This window comes from Nelusetta ayraudi, unplaced genomic scaffold (assembly GCF_046127955.1).
Source record: "Nelusetta ayraudi isolate G7.1 ecotype Tasmania unplaced genomic scaffold, CSIRO-AGI_Nayr_v1 ptg000079l, whole genome shotgun sequence".
NCBI classification, from domain to species: Eukaryota; Metazoa; Chordata; class Actinopteri; order Tetraodontiformes; family Monacanthidae; genus Nelusetta; species Nelusetta ayraudi.
In genome coordinates this window covers 1,828,704-1,847,394 of record NW_027466129.1, presented here as the reverse complement: position 1 = coordinate 1,847,394, position 18,691 = coordinate 1,828,704, and the positions used below count along the sequence as shown (strand labels likewise).

Genomic DNA, 18,691 nt, shown 5'->3' with positions numbered 1-18,691 from the left:
GGCCACATTAAAAAAGGGGCCATATGTGGGCCCCCAGGCCGTAGTTTGCCCCTCATACCTGACCAAAAAGGGACAGTTTGTATCACGTGAAAACATTTTTCCGTTTCTTCTAGTATGGAGTGTAGTTTTGCGTGTGAGTGTGTGTTGACCCTGCAGTGCACACTGTTGAGAGGAGACATAACAGTTGTGATTCACGATAAACTGTCTCTTTGTCCAGTTTGGTTTTGTGTGTGTTTTTATTGACTCACACTGACTGTTCAATTCTATGTGGGATGGAAAAACAGCATCATCATCATCATCGTCAAGTAGTTTGAAAAAGGGCTAAGGCATTGATGAGATTGCTGGTTCGACGCCAGCTGAACTCATTAATATTAGTTTTAATGTTAATGGAGCATTAGAGTTGGCACACTGATTGGCCTTCACTGGCACCAGTGTGTGTGTGTGTGAGTCATACCAACCAGTGCCAAACAGCAGGTTCAGGTTACCCGCTGGTTCCAGATCAAAGGTCTGCTATCTTCACGCACATAGTTTGGGGGAGGTAGTGGTTCCCAAACGCCAGGCGGCCAGTGCTGATGTTCACTTTGATGACAGGAATGAGAGATCTCCATGCAGGCTCTCCAGGTTCTTGAGCCTGGTCCAGGAGCCTCAAGGAGTCAGAAGAACCATGAAGTCTTCAGTTCCGAGAGTCGTTTTTTGGGGCGGAACGTGAAAGCAACAAGAACAGAATAGAATAGAATAGAATAGAAGCCTTTATTAACACCACTTTGACAAAATTTGCATCATTACAGCAACAATGTTGTACAAAAATAGGAAAATTATATTATTTAAAAAGAAATGAAGAAATACAATGAGATATTTATATGGTAAGAAAGGGACAAAAATAAGATATTGACATATCTGCAGTCGGATCCCTTCTGTCCCATCTGTCTATCGATCTACCCATCTATCTATTTTTTTCATTTATTTCATTTCTTAAAACAGGTTTCAAGAAAAAGATAAAATAAATAAAATATGTAACCATACTTTTGCTCTATCTATCTATCTATCTATCTATCTATCTATCTATTCATTAAATTTATTTTTCATTCAAAGAGCTTTGCTGACATGCTATGTTGTTTTGGCTGGTGGTTTGGCTGCAGGCGGGCGTGGCGGCGGGCTGCCTGGTGGTCCTGGCCCTGGGTCTAGGTCTGGGCCTGGGTCTGGGTCAGAAGAGCCCCACGGTGAAGGACGACCCCTGGCTGTGCTCGGCACAGCGCTGCGGAGAGACCCGGAACAATGACAATAGCTGCTCCTGCTCCCACGACTGCAAGGATTTCCAGGACTGCTGCACCAACTACAGACACATCTGCCACGGTGAGGAGGGGGGGGGTATATAAATGTATACTATTGTGTTCGACAACCAGGGCTCAGAGAAGACGCTGCACAAAGTTATCTCGTTCTCACACCCTTTACTCTGCTCTCCAGCCACACACATCAACAGGCTTGATGAAAAAATTGCCGAACTCTTAATCAGGCATTACGTAACGATAACAGCACCACACCAACACTGTGGCCACCTGTAACGCTATAACATGGAACATTGCACATAACTGTACAGCGTTAGGTTTGCGTTGTTTTCAGACATAACATATGCGTTTTTACAAATTTATGATTTGTAAATTTATGTTTTTATATACATTTACACATTTGTATACATATAATATGCTTGGAAACAGTGTCAAATCCACAAGGACTTTGTGCCCGCATGTACTTTGACAGACGTAAACAGCGTGAGTGCAGTTTCCATCTATCAAAGTGTTTCTGGCATCAGAGCGACTCTCTCCTCTCTGAAGAGCTGACGATGACGTGTGTGTGTGTATATATAGAAAGATATTATATACACACACAACCCTTATCATATATAAAATAAATAATTTTATTTATTCATTTTTTCAGAATGCAACACATTGATACGTGACAAGTTCACTTACACTTAAAACCTGCACTTACTCGATCAGATCAGCCACTAAACAGCAACAAATCGCACTGAGGTAGCGGTAACTGTAAAATAGATAGCTAGACAAAATAGATAACACTTATAAGACTTAAAAATCTGTAATTGAAAGATTTATTATGAACCGCTTTTCAGGTCAAACGTCGTCCTGTCAGCTGTTTTACAGGCATTTATTCTTATGTTGCAGTCTAACCAGGAAAAAGGCTTTTTGGGAGCCAAAATTTAATTTTTGCAGTACCTCGAGTGACCACTGGGGAAACCGTCTGGTAGGAGATAAGCGAGATGTTGATGTGTAACTGTGACTGTGTGACCTCCAGCGGAGAGCCAGTGGGGGGACGACCAGTGTGAGGACCTGTCTGCTGATACCTGTCCTCCAGGGTGAGGACCTGCTGCTGTTGCTGCTGCTGTTGCCACCTGCTGGAGTGGAGGTCTGGCAGTTGAAGACTCACCCTTCTTCTTCTTCTTCTTCCTTTTCTTCTTCTTCTTCTTCTTCTTCTTCTCCTCCTCTTCAACCTGCAGTTTCCCACGGCAGCCACTGCTGCTGGTCTCCCTGGACGGACTGCGACCCGACTACCTGACCTCGTCAGACTCCCAGGTTCCCGTCCTGCGGAAACTCAGTGAGTTATAGCATGGGGGGCCAACTATGGATGTCATATTCGGCCCGTTAAAGCTTTTTAATCCAGCCCCACCAAATTTAATGAAGTCATTAAATAGCTGTATTTCATCTATTTCTTCATTGTTATCAGAGTAATTTCAATAAAGAGCTAAATACTTAGGGGCTTCAAAGACACTGATTTTGTTGTAAATTTCCTTACGTTCATTTTCAATTGACTTTCAAGCACGTTTTCTACATATCCCATGATATATTTTTTTCTTCTATGAGGTGGGTCACCAAAACACTCCATCCATCTGCTCTGGCACCACACCCTGTGTCAAATTTTAGAACACATTGTGGCCCCACCAGTTTGCCCCCCACCCTTTGGTTTAAAACTTTCACATCCATATCCAGGTCCTGAGACCTGTTTAGAGTCGCTTCATTCCACAGGGATGAATAATCAGCTGTATGTTGTTGTGGAATCCTTGTTTTAGAGAACAGGAATTTTTTCGAGGTGAATATAAAAAGAAAAATTCCAAAAGATGTTTGTGAGGATGCCCAGAAGCTGGTTGTTATGTACCGTGTTAGCTTGTACCATAACAATTAATAAGAAACAGGAGATCCGGAAAGGTTGTATGTAGTCTTGTATTACTCTTACACTTCTGTGCAGACACTGGAACAATACGTCACTTCAAAACACATGACACGGGTGGCACAGGATCCTATAAGGGACAAACAACAAAGGCCGTCAATACACAACATATTCCTCCCCCTTTACTTTTGGTGTTCTCATAACAAAAGGTAAACATTTTCCTTAATTCAAAATCTCACTTCAAGTCTCAACTTCCAATACACAAAACTTTATGAACCCATTTTTTTTTTTTTTAAATATGTATACATAAACATGTAATGGCTATAGAACTTGCCTAACTATGGAGAGAGGGTAGACTGCCTCAATCCGGACTGAACCCTGGGGATTATTCTGCCCCACTAGACTGGGTTAGTCCCTATACTACAATGATAGTCTGTCAGGAAGCCGTCTGTTTCTTCGTGGGTAAGTACGACCGGTCGCTGGTTCAGTCATAGGGTCTCTTGGTGAGGACCAAGTAAATTCTGGACTTGGAGTGACGCCTGATGTAGGCATCAAAGCAGGCGGAGGCGAGCCTGGGACATTGTCAGTTCCTGACGGTGGGATCTGTGGCTCTTCTGATGACAGCTGTTGCTCCAGCCGAAACTCTAAATCGGGAACAAGGGACAGGTCTTGAGGTTCGTCGTTACATGACCCAGCCGTGGGAAGCAGCTGGTCAACATGTCTTCTCCAGATAAGGTGATCACTGGTTTCCACAGTATAAGACACCAGTCCTGTCTTTGCCACAACCACTACAGGTGTCCACTTAACACCACCACTGTAATTGCGGGCAAGCACCTTATCTCCCGCTGTAAAGGTTCGAAACCTTGCTTTCGCTCGTCTTCTCATTTGAACTTCCTGCTGACGCTGAACAACCTCCTTAGTCTTCGGTGGTCTCAGGAGATCAAGTCGGGTACGCAGCTGTCTCTTGAACATAGACACAGCAGGAGACACCTTTGTGGTGGCATGAGGTGTGTTCCTGTATGACAACAAAAATGCATTGAGTCGTCGATTGAGGGACTGTGTGCCGTTAGAGGACTTGAGAGCTTGTTTCATAGTTTGCACAAATCTTTCAGCGAGTCCATTTGTAGCTGGGTGATAGGGTGCAGACTTTATATGCTGAATACCATTCTCTTCCATGAATGTTTCGAACTCTTCCGACACTAGCTGTGGGCCGTTATCACTAACAAGTTGTTGTGGTAGACCAAAACGACTGAAGATAGATCTGAGCGCTTCAACAGTTTTCTCTGAAGAGGTGCCCTTCATCACAGCAACTTCTGGCCATTTGCTATGAGCATCGACCACCACTAAGAACATGTGGTTCTCCAGTGGTCCCGCAAAGTCTATGTGAACTCTTTGCCACGGTTCTTCAGGCCAGTCCCATGGGTGTAATGGTGCCAGCTGTGGAAGGTTTCTCATTTTCTGACAATCAGGGCAGGACCCTGCTTTCTGCTCTATATCAGCATCGAGGCCTGGCCACCAGAAATAGCTGCGTGCAATTTCTTTCATCCGCACCACTCCACAGTGTCCAGTATGCAGCTCGTCAAGCACTTTCTTTCTAAGAGGTGGCGGGATGATGACGCGATAACCCCACAACAAACATCCGGACTGGACCGAAAGTTCATCTCGTCTTACTAGGTAAGGCTTGAAGCTGGATGTCATGTCTCCTCCCCTTCCCTTCATGATGATATCCACAATTTCCGATAAGATTGGGTCAGTGCATGTGTGTTTCCTCACATGAGCTGCGGTGACTGGAGCAGCGGCCACATTTTTGAAGTAGAATATCTCCACTTTTGTGGGCTCAGACAGATTAACAGGCAATGGAAGCCTTGAGAGGCCATCAGCATTTTGATGTTGGTCTGATTTTCTATACTTGATCTCATATTGATGAGCAGATAACAGCAGAGCCCATCGCTGCATATGGCTGGCCGCCAGCGATGGAATGCCAGTCTGAGGACCAAAGATGGAGGTTAAGGGTCGATGGTCTGTCAGCAAAGTGAATTTCCTGCCAAAAAGATACTGATGAAATTTCTTTACTCCAAACACTATAGACAGTGCCTCACACTCAATCTGTGCGTAGTTTCTTTCCGCCTTGCTCAGTGTCCTCAATGCAAAGGCAATAGTTCTCTCTTCCCCAGATGACATGACGTGAGACACGACCGCACCCACCCCATAAGGTGAGGCATCACAAGCCAGTCGGAGTGGTAGCTTCGGGTCAAAATGAGCAAGCGCCTCCGATTTTGCGAGGGCTGTCTTTACGTCTTTAAACGCTGTCTCACATTTGTCTGTCCAATTCCATGTAGTTGTCTTGTTAAGCAGTTCATGTAGCGGCTTCAACCTGTTGGCAAGGTTAGGTACGAATCTTGCATAGTATGTCAGAAGGCCAAGAAATTACCTCAGCTGACTCACATTTGTGGGCGATGGGGCCTCCACAATAGCCTTTACTTTAGATGGTGCCTTGTGGAGACCTTTACAGTCAATTACGTGCCCCAAGTATTCAACTGACGGCCTGAAAAACTCACAGTTGTCTTTCCGGACTCTTAAACCATAGTCCTCTAGTCGTTGTAGTGTCGCATCCAAATTCTTTAAGTGTGACTGCTCATCTGGACCTGTGACAAGCAGGTCATCCAGATAGCACTGAGAGGCCACTGAGGATCTGGTCCATTGCTCTTTGAAACAGTGCTGGGGCAGAGTTGATTCCGAAAGGAAGCCTCTGGTACCTGTACAGTCCTTTGTGTGTCACAATTGTCAACAACTCCTGTGACTCACGTTCCACAGGCATCTGAAGATATGCTTGAGATAAATCTATCTTACTAAACTTCTGCCCTCCAGCTAAACATTAAAAAAGGTCATCAATGAGAAGTAACGGGTATCTTTCTGTTGTCAGGACTGGATTAACAGTGACCTTAAAATCAACGCAGATTCTCGGCGTGCCATCCTTTTTTATTACGGGCACAATGGGTGTAGCCCATTTGCTGGTGCTCACAGGTTCCAGAACCCCACTCCTCACTAACCTGTCTAACTCTGCCTCTACCATTGGTCTGATGGCATAAGGCACAGGTCTAGCTTTTAAGCACTTTGGTGTACTGCCGGTTTGGACAGTCAGCTTAACCGTGATGTCTTTCATACTACCTAGTTCACCATCAAAAATTGTAGGATGTTTCTTTAAGATTTCCTGTAGAGGACTGGCTTCTCCATCTGTAACCATGAACACTCCTTGCCAGTTCAGCTTAATCTTTTGTAACCACTGACGACCAAGCAGAGCTGGGCGATTTCCTGCGATTATGTACAGTGGAAGAGTCTCTTTCTGTTGGTTGTGTTCCACCCTCACTGTCACAACACCTAACACTGGAACAGACTCACCAGTGTATGTCCTTAACTTCAGCTTGCTCTCCCGGAGAGCAAGGTGCTGTAACTTCTCTTTATACACAACTTCAGATATCATGGATACGCGTGTTCCCGTATCCACCTGCATCCGCACTGGTTCATTCTCCAGTAGTGGCGTGACCCAGTATCCGTCGTCATCATTGTCTAACACAGATAAAACATGCACAGTATATTCATCAGATTGATCATCACTCTGTTCTTCTTTTTCATGTTCCATCTTGTTCACATGTTTCTTGTTAGATTTGTGAAAGCCACTTTTTATTTTCTCCCTGTACTGATTGAGCCCAACACTCTGGTGCCTGGTGCCCGGCATTCCCACAACGGTAGCACAACTGGCCAGTTGCAGTCTTCTTAGTGAATTCAGTAGACCTCTTATGCACTTGAGTTGATGCACTTGAGTTGATGCACTTAGTTGTTGCGCTTCTCTGGCAGCCATCTCCATTGATGTGCTGATCTCAATGGCCTTATCCAGCTGAAGATTTGCTTCTGTCAGTAAACGTTTCTGAATAGCCTCACTGCGTAGGCCACACACCAGTCGGTCACGTATGGTGTCATTAAGTGAAAGTCCGAATTCAGAATGTTCTGACAATTGTTTCAGTACAGCAACAAATTGTGCAACAGATTCACCCTCTTCCTGGTTCCTTTTATGCAATCTGAATCTCTCTGCAATTACCAAAGGCTTCGGTGAGTAGTGGTTCTTTAATATTGTCACAATCTCATTATAAGACTTGTCTCCTGGCTTGGCAGTAGACTAGACTAGACACTAGACTACGCAAAAGGTTAAATGTTTTTCCTCCCATAACACTCAAAAACGTTGGTACTCTAACGTCATCTTGGATTTTATTGGCAATGGCAAAATACTCAAATCGTTCTGTGTAGGAACTCCATTGGTCCGCATTTTCCTCAAATGGTCCAATATTACCAACCAGCGCCGCCATTCCAGATATTTCCTTCTTCTTCTTTTTTTTTTTTTTTTGTTTGACTTACGACCGTTGTACGTGTCGCGTGGAACTTCCCTTATCCATTCACTTCGGTCTCCTTCCCTGCACGGTATGTCTTAATCCCCCGTAGTAACGTCGTCCTCTGACCGGACCCGGTCACGTACACTTCGGCACGGTAAGCTAGCCCGTACCGCCGCTCAGGTAGCCACAGCATCACACCGCACGTGTGCGAAATCCACAATCCCGGCTATTTACTTCTTTTTTATTTTTTTCGCCGAAGAAACAAAAAAACAAAACAGCAAACGTGAGGCCGCACCTTGTCGCCAGTTTGTTATGTACCGTGTTAGCTTGTACCATAACAATTAATAAGAAACGGGAGATCCAGAAAGGTTGTATGTAGTCTTGGGCTGTGTCTCAATTCAGGTTCTGCACCCTTGAGACCGAGTGTCCTCCGTCTGAAGGAAGCGTTCTTAGACTTCCCAGCCTAGAAGGACGGACCAAACCCCGCCTCCCCTGTAACCACCCAGGACGGTCTAGCCGTTCCCTCCGGCTGGCCAACCCCCGGAAGTGACGTTTTTATAGCATCAAGCTAACCATTGGTTCGCCATCTTACGATGGCGTTGGATGATCAAATAAATAAAATCCTACGTTAAAAACTGGATACTTTATGTGAAACTTCAATATTTAGATTTATATGTCGTGTCTTTACCAGTACATGCCGCTAATTTCAGCTGACTTCCCAGGATCCCACGATGCTTTGCAGCAGCACGCAAAGCATCATGGGATACCCAAGTGCGCGAAGGATAGTAGCAGTGCATCCTTGGAATCGGCTAAAACTAGTGCGTATTTCCGAGGGTGCATTTTCAGCGTCCTAAGCACCCTCGGGAATTGGGACAAGCCTTCGCGCAGTGCTATGACGCAACTTCCTTCCAAAATGCGCACTTCAAGGACGCAGACCCTGAATTGAGACACAGTCTTGTATTACTCTTACACTTCTGTGCAGACACCGGAACAATACGTCAGAACACTGGTAGTCAACCTCTGACTCCCACTCTGAATCACTCTCAGCGACTTTAGCGACTTTAGAGGAAAGTTTGCGGCTGCATCCCATTTTTGGCAAAAACCTGGCATCTGACTGACGATGTTTCTGTTGCCAATCACAGAGAAATGCGGAACCTCGACGCCCTTCTTACAGGCAGCGTTTCCCAGCAAGACCTTCCCCAACCACTACACCATCGTCACGGTTGGTTGATCACCATTGCAGGTTTTTTTTTTGTAGCGGGTAGCTACTCCCCCTTCCTCCCCTAACCCTGTACCTGACCCCCTTCTCCATGCCCCCACCCTTCATCTGCAGGGTCTCTACCCAGAGTCCAATGGCCTGGTGGACAACAGCATGTTCGACCCAGAGCTCAACGCCTCCTTCAGCCTGTCCAACGAGCAGAAGACCAACCCAGCGTGGTACCTGGGCCAGCCTGTGAGTGAAGGAGGAGTAGGAGGGGAGGGGGCGGAGCTGCTGATAGATCATATTCAGTTCCAAAATGATACTGATATTATATCTACTGTATATTAAATAATGATCACGAAAGTGTCTGTGTATTAATTTTTTTATTTAAATAATTTAATTAATTACATTTACAAAAATATTATTCTCAAGTTTTTTTCGCCAATAGAATAAAATGCCTTGGGGAACATTTGCATAGTTACAGCAACGGTATAGTGCAAAACAAGGAAAATTATATGAATTAAAAAAGAAACAAAGTATTAAGTAAAATATGGATGGAGTAAGAAAGAAAGAAAAAAAGTTATTTACATTATATAGACAATTGGATCATTTTACAGGTTATGCACATAATAATAACTGTATATACTATTGTAAGGTTATGATCGGCCTCCTGCATGTTCAGGAAATTTCGATTGGCATTGAGTAACAATCGGGGCATAGGGACCACCACCAACTCCCCTGAATATTGACAGGTATTTCGCACACTGGGTCTGATACAATGTCAGCACAAATGTTTTTCATACATACATACATACATATATATATATATATATATATATATATATATGTATATATATATATATATATATATATACATATATATATATATATATATATACATATATATATATATACATATATACAAATATAACAATTTTGTGGTGTGGAATGTTAAACGCCTCCTTCAGCCTGTCCAACGACAAGAAGACCAACTAACGGCATGGTACCTGGGCTAGCCTGTGAGTGGCGCTAGTTCGGTACTGCACCGTCATAGGGGCTCACTCAGAACCTCCAGACCCTGCAGGACCTCCAGAACCTCCAGGACCTCCTGCAAGCTCCGTACACTAAACATTCTGCTTCCTGTCTTCCAGATCTGGCACACCGCGAGCTACCAGGGTCTGAAGTCTGGGACGTTCTTCTGGCCGGGGTCGGACGTGCAGGTCAACGGCAGCTACCCCAACATCTACGAACCCTACGACGGGTGAGACCTAGAGGGTTAAAGTTTTGATGTCCGACTGATGGATCTCTGATGTAACGGCGATGACATCAGACCGTTAGGTTGAGTCAGTGTCCATTAGGAGTAATACAAGAGTGATCCAGTGTCTCCAGCATCAATCAATCAATAATTCAGTGAACAATTATTGTTAAAGACCTCTATAACATCCAAAGCCGCCTTGAAGAACATTCCATCATCATCAGAGGGTAAACCAACTGGTCCAGCAACTGATGAGATGATACTGATACTGATGATAGCTCCTCCATTTTCATCTCCTCCTCCTCTTCCTCCATCACCTCCTTCTCTTCCTATTCTTCCTCCTGCTCTTCCCCTTCCTTCTTCACTTCCTCCTCTTCCATCTCCTCCCCCTCCACTTGCACCCCCTCCTTCTTCTTCATGTCCCTCTCTTCCTCCTCCTCCTGTTCGTCCATCACCTCCTCCCCTCTTCCATCTCCAAATCCACCTCCTACATCTCCACCTCGTCCAACTCCACTCCCTCCGCCACCTCCACCTACTCCTGCTCCTCCACCTCACCCTGCTCCTCCTTCTCTTCCTCCTCAGTGACGTGCCCTTTGAGAAGAGGGTTTTCACCGTCCTCCACTGGCTCCAGCTGCCACAGGCAGAGCGGTGAGTCACTCTGGTCCGATCTGCGGCTCTGCTCCACAAATCCTTCTTCTCCAGAACCTCCTTTAATCTCCTCCTTTTGTTTACCCCTGGACCAGACCAGACTTCTTTACCCTGTACCTGGAGGAGCCCGACAAGGCGGGGCACAGGTATGGCCCCAACGGTGATGGGGTGAGTCTGATAAATCATGTCCAGACCGCACCAGACTAAAATCTGGACCAACACAGCTCTGATGTTAGAGTTCTGGAGGTCAAAGAAGAGGTTTCCTGTGAGAAACATCAAAGGAACATCTGCCGTTCCCCCTCCCACAGATTCGAAGCAGTCTTTTACACTCACAACGACTTCCTCTGATAGACCAATACTTGAAGTATTGGATTTATTGATCCATAAATCAATCAATCAGTCAACTTTTGTTTGTAACAATAGATGGATATGAATTTGTATATAAATTATTGAATGAAAACTAGAAAGAGACATATGGATGTGTATAAAATACATGCTATTGTGTAAATATACCTAAAATTATTTTAAAATTGACATAGACTTAAAGGTATAATAGAGGACTTTTTTGCTGTTGCAGTCCATATATAAAATACTGCAAGTATGAGTTGTTGTGATTGATGGCTCAGTCTGGTGGGATGGATTTAAAGCGAGAGCATGATTTAAAGTATACAAGTAAATCAGAAGAAGTTTGTTGGTTGCTAGTTTTGATGGGCTTATCCTGGATCACCCTTATGTCGTCATACATGATCTATATTAATATATATCATACATGGTATTTGTTCACATTGTTGTGTTGACCATCTCCACCTCCACTTGCCTACTATGATTAAGGAGGTTCGGTGTGGGAGAAAAAAAACGGCCTGCAGGCAGCAGCCTGGATCTTAACTCATGCTTGTTTGTTCCATTTCTGGTCCCCCACAGGTGAAGGTGGCGCTGGAACGCGTGGACCGGATCATGGGCCAGCTGATGAACGGCCTGAAGCAGATCAACCTGCACCGCTGCCTCAACATCATCATCCTGGCCGACCATGGTAGTAGTGGGCGGGGGCAGTGGAGGTCGGGGCCAGGACCAGTGGCGGTTGGGTGCAGGCTGACTAACTGTTGTTTCCTCTCCAGGGATGGAAGAGATCAGCTGCAAGAGGAAGGAGGTGCTGCAGGACTTTGTGGGCAATGTCAGCAGCTACTGGGTGTATGAAGGACCCTTCTCACGCATCCGGGCCAGGAACAGCAGCACGCAGCGTGAGTCACCCTGCCCACTCCCTCCAGCTGGCCAACCAGTTTGACTTCATGTCTGGTCCGGGCAAGGACGTTTGGCTCTTCCATCCAACCACCAGGTGTCTGTCTGACCAGGTGCATCCTCGCTCCATCACTCGCTCCATCACCTATCATTCGTGTCTCACCAGGGGCACCAGGTGCATCCTCAACTATGCATACCAGGTGTGCTGATCCTGTGCACACCTGGTCTGCACAGGTGTCTGATTTGGTGCACAAGATCACCACACATGCTCTGCACAGTTGAAGATGCACCTGGCGTCCGGAGGTGATTGAGTGATATCGATGAAAGCCGAGAGAATCTAAAGAATATCAACACTGTTGTGAGTGAGACTCACCAGGTGCATCCTTATCTGTGCACCTGGTCAGACACCTTTGCAGACCAGATATGCATATCCTCTGCACACCTGGTCTGCGCAGTTGAGGATGCATCTGGTGCCTCTGGTGAGACACCTGGGTCGCAAAGTTGATAAAAAATAAAAATATGAATAATGTTATGAGTGAGACTCACCAGGTGTCTGACCAGGTGCATCCCTCACCTGTGCACCTGGTTAGCCACCTGTTCAGAACAGGTTTGCAGTAGGATCTGCACACCTGATCTGGACAGTTGATGATGCACCTTGGTGCCGATGGTGAGCCATTTGGTCTGGTTGTTGTAATTTTTTTATTTTTCTTGCTGTCCCGTTGACCTCCTTCTTCTTCTTCTTCTTCTTTTTCCTCTTCTTCTGCCCACCTCTTGACAGTGGACTCAGCCGCACTCGTAGCCAACCTGACTGTAAGTTCTTCAACTGTGACTGGTTCTGATTGTGTAGTTTCTGGAAAACCCAGCAATTTTGTTTCTGACTGACGTTATGCGTGTGTGTGTGTGTGTGTGTGTGTGTGTGTGTGTGTGTGTGTGTGTGTGTGTGTGCGCGTGCGTGCGTGCGTGTGTGTGCGTGTGTTTGTGTGTGATGTCACTTGTCGTTGTGTTACCAGTGCCGCAAGTCCGACCAGAAGATCACGCCCTATCTGAAGGCCCACCTGCCCAAGCGACTGCACTTTGCCAACAGCCGCCGCATCGAGGACGTCAACATCATGGTGCAGCCTAAGTGGCTCTTTGAGAGGTATGCAGTATGCAGCTGGGGATCGAAAATCAATTTTTATTTGATTTTTTTATGATTTTATTTTATTTTATCACGCCACACTGTCAGAGCGATGGGAGCCTCCCTCCCTGCAAACCTAAACTAGCCCGAGCTAGACTCAGGCAATGTATTTATTCACTGAACTTTTTTGATATCTTGAACTTATTCCTGTAGCCACTGAGTTTTGAGACTCAATTAAAAAAGTTGTTTAAATCATGAAATTTCACGTATCATAATTTTTGTAAACTTCTGGGAGAAAATGGTGCTGCTAGCCTTAGGTTTCATTTTTGGGGTAATCTTACTGATGTCACAAAATTGACAGTTTTGTCTTCAGTTTAACTTTGTGTGTTGACATTATTGGAAACAGTTGATTGGCAACTTTCACATTTAAAATAACCCATTATACACACTGTATTGTGTTTTGTTGCCATCTTTTGCCTCGTTATTAACACACTGCACACTGGATCTTTTTTTTTAAATTCAGAATCATTTACATTGAGAGTTTGAATCGAGAATCCATTTTTAAACGAATTGGGAGACGGCCAAAGATTCAGATCTCCTAGCCATCATGCATCTGTGCGGTTCACTACCTGGATCCTTAACTGACTATGTGACCTGCTGTTCCACTAGGTTACCTGGGTCGCTCACCTTGTGTGATGGTGGGAATCACGGCTACGACAACGACGCTGAGAGCATGCACGTGAGTCAGTCATTTCGTCAGTCAGTCAGTCAGTCAGTCCCTGGACCTCTGGTGGTTCCCTTCACTTCCTGGTCCTCTGGTGGTCCCGTTCACTTCCTGGTCCTCTGGTCGTTCCCTTTCTTAACTTCCCGATCCTCTGGTGGTTCCCTTCTCTTCTTGGTCCTCTGGTGGTCCCCTTCATTTCCTGGTCTTTTCTGGGTTCTCTTCCTTCACTTCTTGGTCCACTGGTGGTTCCTTTCATTTCCTGTTTTCCTTCACTTGCTGGTCCTCTGGTGGTTCCCTTCTCTTCTTGGTCCTCTGGTGGTCCCCTTGATTTCCTGGTCTTTTCTGGACTTGCTGGTCCTCTGGTGGTTCCTTTCCCTCACTTCATGGTCTGTTTCTTTCCTCCTCCTTCCAGGCCATGTTCCTCAGCTACGGACCCAAGTTCCTCCAGCAGACTGAAGTGGAACCTTTCTCCAACATTGAGATATACAACCTCATGTGCGGTGAGTGCATATATGCACGCCTGTGTGTGTGTGTGTGTGTGTGTGTGTGTGTGTGTGTGTGTGTGTGTGTGACAAAATGATGTGTGTTTTGTGAGATTAGATGATGTGTATGTCCTCCTCCTACTCCTGCTGCACTGCAGACCTGCTGGAGGTGACGCCCACCGACAACAATGGCACCCACGGCAGCCTCAACCACCTGCTGGCCTCTCCTTTCTTCATCCCCACCTTCCCCATTGAGGAGAGCGCCCCCGCCCACTGTCAAATGACCAGCCTCCAGCCCGAGGACCAGCTGGGCTGCTCCTGCTCTTCCCCAGTAGGTGTTCAGCACCACCTCGCGCACACACACACAGACACACACACACACACACTGTGAATCAAACATCAGTGTCGCCACTTGGAGGTTTCTGGTCACATTTTGAAATCGTAAGATTTCATATTTGGATGTGTGGGCGGTACCAGAAGGAGGTGAGCAGTGCTTGGAGTGTCGGGGGAGCACCTGACCCCCCACCCCCAATGCCCCCAACATGATGACATACTTACTGAAAGTTGGGCCCTTCTGTCTGTCTGTCTTCCTAGATTGGAAACGACACCAACAGCCGCCTGAATTTGACCGCTGAGCAAGGTGAGGACACCAACACATCTCACCTGATTTCACCCAACCCCACCTGAGCTCAACTGACCACACCTGACCTCACTCAACCTCACCTGACCTCACCTCTCTTCAAGTGGAGGCAGTGGAGCTGAAGCACATCCCCTTCGGCCGGCCGAAGATGCTGCAGGTCAACCAGAGCTACTGCGTCCTGCACCAGGAGGCCTTCGTCAGCGGCTACAGCCAGCAGGCCCGCATGGCACTGTGGACCTCCTTCACCATAGACACGCTGGTAGGTGGCCCGCCTAAGGGGGGGAAACCGGAACACACTGGTTCTTGTGGTAAACCAACTGGTTCCTGGTTCCTGGAACACAGCATGAGTGGTACTTCCTGGAACTGGTTCCTTGGTCTCCTGGTCCCTTTGTCCACTAGTCCACTGGTTCCCTTGGTCCCCTAGTCCCTTGGTACCCTGGTCCACTGGTCCACAGGTCCACTGGTTCCCTGTTTCCGTTGTCTCTTGGTCCACAGGTCCTCCGGTCTCCTGCTCCCTTGGTCCTCTATTCCACTGGTCTACCAGTTTCTTCCTGGAACTGGTTCCTTGGTCTCCTGGTCCCTTTGTCCACTAGTCCACTGGTTCCCTTGTTTCCCAGGTCCCCTGGTCCTCTGGTTCCCTGGTCCCCAGGTCCACTGGGCCTCTGGTCTCCTGGTCCCTTGGTTCTCTGGTCCACTAGTCCACGGGTCCCCCGATCCACTGGTCCTTTTGTCCCCTGGTATCACTGGTCCCCTGGTCCTCTCGTCCCTTGGTCCCTTGGTCCTCTGGTCTCCTCGTTCCCTGGTTCCGTGGTCTGCTAGTCCACTGGTTCACTGCTCCCCTGCTCCCCTGCTCCCTTGGTCATCTGGTCCTCTTGTCTGATGCTGATGTGTGTTACTGTCTCCTTCAGGTGGACCCGGTGCCGCTCCCCCCGGTCACCCCCGACTGTGTGCGCCCCGATGTCAGAGTCCCGCCCCCCTACAGCCAGAGGTGTGACCAGTACCATGCCAACTCTACCCTGACACCTGCCTTCCTGTACCCAGCCAGTAAGTCTTTGTCTGACTGACTGCCTATCTGACTGACTGATGAATGAATCAAACCGTTTGAAACACCTTTTCCTGTTTAGACCTGAACTCCACAGCTGAGCAGCAGTTTGACGCCCTGCTCACCAGCAACCTGGTGCCTATGTTCCCCGCATTCAAAAGTAAGTCCCTCTGCCTCCCTGTGGTTTGGATGCAAGCCAATGGTTGCTGGGTGGAGGAGTTGAGGAGTAAGTAGATGGATGAGTGATTGGATGGATGGATGGTTGGATGGATGAATGAGTAGATGGATGAGTGAGTGGATGGATGGATGTATAGATGAGTGGATGGAGATGGATGAGTGGATAGATGATGGATGTATAGATGAGTGGATGGATAGATAGATGAGTGGATGGATGTATGGATGGATGGATGTATGGATGTATGGATGGGTTACGCCTTCTAATCTAAGCCCCCGTTGCTCAGAATGACGCTCCCCTGCGGTTTTGTCATTAAAAACCAATGGTTGCTTGCCGCCTCCCTGTGGCCACTGCAGGTATTTGGGACTACTTCCAGGCCACCCTGCTGCAGAGGTTCGCCTCTGTCTACAACGGCATGACGGTGGTGATGGGGCCCGCCTTCGACTACAACTATGACGGGCGCCACGACACCCCGGAGCAAATCCAGCAGTGAGTTCTCATCCCCTCAGCTCCCCGCGCCCCCAACTCTGATTACCCTCAACCAATCAGTCATTAGCTAAAAGGTGGCAAAATCAGGCTTTTAAAACACTTCTTGCTGCAATGCACGCTGGGTAGTTGGGGTTTACTTCAGTCTGCGGCATATTGTACAAAAGAAGGAAAATTGTATTGATTAAAAAGAAATGGACAAATAAAATATAAAAATATTTGTCGAGTAAGAAAGGAAAAACAAAATATTTAAATCTTATGGACAGTTGGATTATTTTACAAGTTATCTACATAACATTGAAATAAATTCATGAATAAGTGTGTATATCTCTATATGTATATACTGTATATCTCTAGGGCGACACAGTGGCACAGTGGTTAGCGCTGCCGCCTCACAGCAAGAAGGTCGTGGGTTCGATTCCAGGGCCCGGACCTGCGACCTTTCTGTGTGGAGTTTGCATGTTCTCCCTGTGTCTGCGTGGGTTCTCATGTTCTCATGTGAGGTCAATTGAACACTCTAAATTGTCTGTAGGTGTGCATGTGAGTGTGAATGGTTGTCTGTTTCTATGTGGCCCTGCAATGAACTGGCGACTTGTCCAGGGTGTCCCCTGCCTTCGCTCTAAGGCAGATAGGCTCCAGCAGACCCCCGTGACCCTGAGCTCGGGACTAAGCGTATATCTCTATATGTATCCAGGAATAGAGGAGTATGTTAGCACTTCACTTGCAGTCTCCGCCCAGTAATGTTGACTCCACCCCACCTCCACCTTCCCCCTCCAGGTTCCTAACCGGCAACCAGGTCCCTGTGCCCACCCACTACTTTGCGGTGCTGACCAGCTGCAAGAACTCCAGCCAATCGGTGTTGAGCTGCAACGGCGAGCTGCAGAGCGTCTCCTTCCTGCTGCCGCACCAAGCAAACAACTCTGAGATCTGCAGGGTGAGTCCACCAATCACAGTGCAGCACCGAGCCCATCATCATGTGACCTCGGCTTAACTCTCTCTCCAGAGTGAAGAGGCTGAGTCCAGCAGGGTGGAGGACTTCATTTGGTTCCACCAGGCCCGGGTCCGGGACGTGGAGTGGCTCACTGGCTTGGATTTCTATCAGGGCAGCAATCGGACACTCGCGGACCTGCTGAGGATGAAAACCCGCCCCACGGCTGCCATTGAAAGAAAGTGATAGTGTGTGAAGGAGCCGGAGCAGCTCGCTGTATTTATTGACAGGAACAGATTCATCTCAACTGTGTGTGTTTTCATCTGTTCTGATTCATATATTATTGTATTGTATTATATTTATTTAATTTTACATCATGATTCAACCCAGGCTTTTGCGAGGGACTATGGGCCCAGCAGCCCATGTGCGGGCGCTGCCTGAACTTGAAGAAATTATATTAATATAATATAAATATTAATAGTCTGTAAGTCATGTATTTCATCAATTTTTTCAATGTTTTCAGAGTCATTTCAATAAAGAGCTCAATCCCGTGGGCCTTCAAAGACACTGATTTTGTTGGAAGTTTGCAATGGTTCATTTTCAATACACATCATTAGCACATGTTTTCCACACATCCCATGATATGTTTTTTCCTCCTATGAGGTGGCTCACCAAAACATTCCATCCATCTGCTGCTGCTCTGGCCTCCTCCGACATGTGAAACTCATTTATGCACGGAAAAAAAACATAATGGAAATACACGATAAAACACTAAGACCTACCCATGAGACCTAAAAAAAAAAACACTCAAAGACAATTACAATAAAAACATTAAATAAATAAACAATAAAAACAAAGTGCAAGGTGCAAAGAGTTATTGCACATTTCATGACACTGTCATTTAGCAGTCTGATGGCTTGTGGGGAAAAAGAAACCTGTTCCTCAGCCTGCTTGTGTGGTCTGAGAGGATCTTGTGTCCCTTCACTCTGTTTGACTTTCGAGAGAACGGACTTTTGTCGGGGTGGGGTCGTTAATTATCCTCGGAGACTTGTTGAGGCAACGCTGGGTGTAGAGTTCCTCCAGATTGGGCAGCTCACCCAGTGATCTCTTAGGTCTTTGTCCGTACAGCTGCCATACCAGGCTGTGAAGCTGCTTGTCATGACACTCTCTATTGTGCCTCCATAAAGGTTCC

At 46.7% G+C, this 18,691-nt stretch overlaps 1 protein-coding gene across 1 annotated transcript; it reads left to right on the top strand.

Annotated features, from left to right (window-relative positions):
- Positions 1–1,109: 1,109 nt before the first annotated feature.
- LOC142899950 (venom phosphodiesterase 2) lies at positions 1,110–17,941 on the top strand. The gene is made up of 22 exons (XM_076043910.1): positions 1,110–1,353; positions 2,311–2,371; positions 2,513–2,610; positions 8,708–8,787; positions 8,899–9,018; positions 9,918–10,027; positions 10,604–10,669; positions 10,765–10,837; positions 11,591–11,699; positions 11,785–11,907; positions 12,684–12,715; positions 12,916–13,043; positions 13,692–13,761; positions 14,159–14,246; positions 14,387–14,559; positions 14,823–14,868; positions 14,973–15,127; positions 15,777–15,912; positions 15,993–16,070; positions 16,442–16,574; positions 17,349–17,505; positions 17,575–17,941. Exons 1-22 carry the CDS (start codon positions 1,110–1,112, stop codon positions 17,743–17,745), a joined length of 2,451 nt encoding a protein of 816 aa, XP_075900025.1. The 3' UTR covers positions 17,746–17,941.
- The last annotated feature ends 750 nt before the right edge of the window (positions 17,942–18,691 follow it).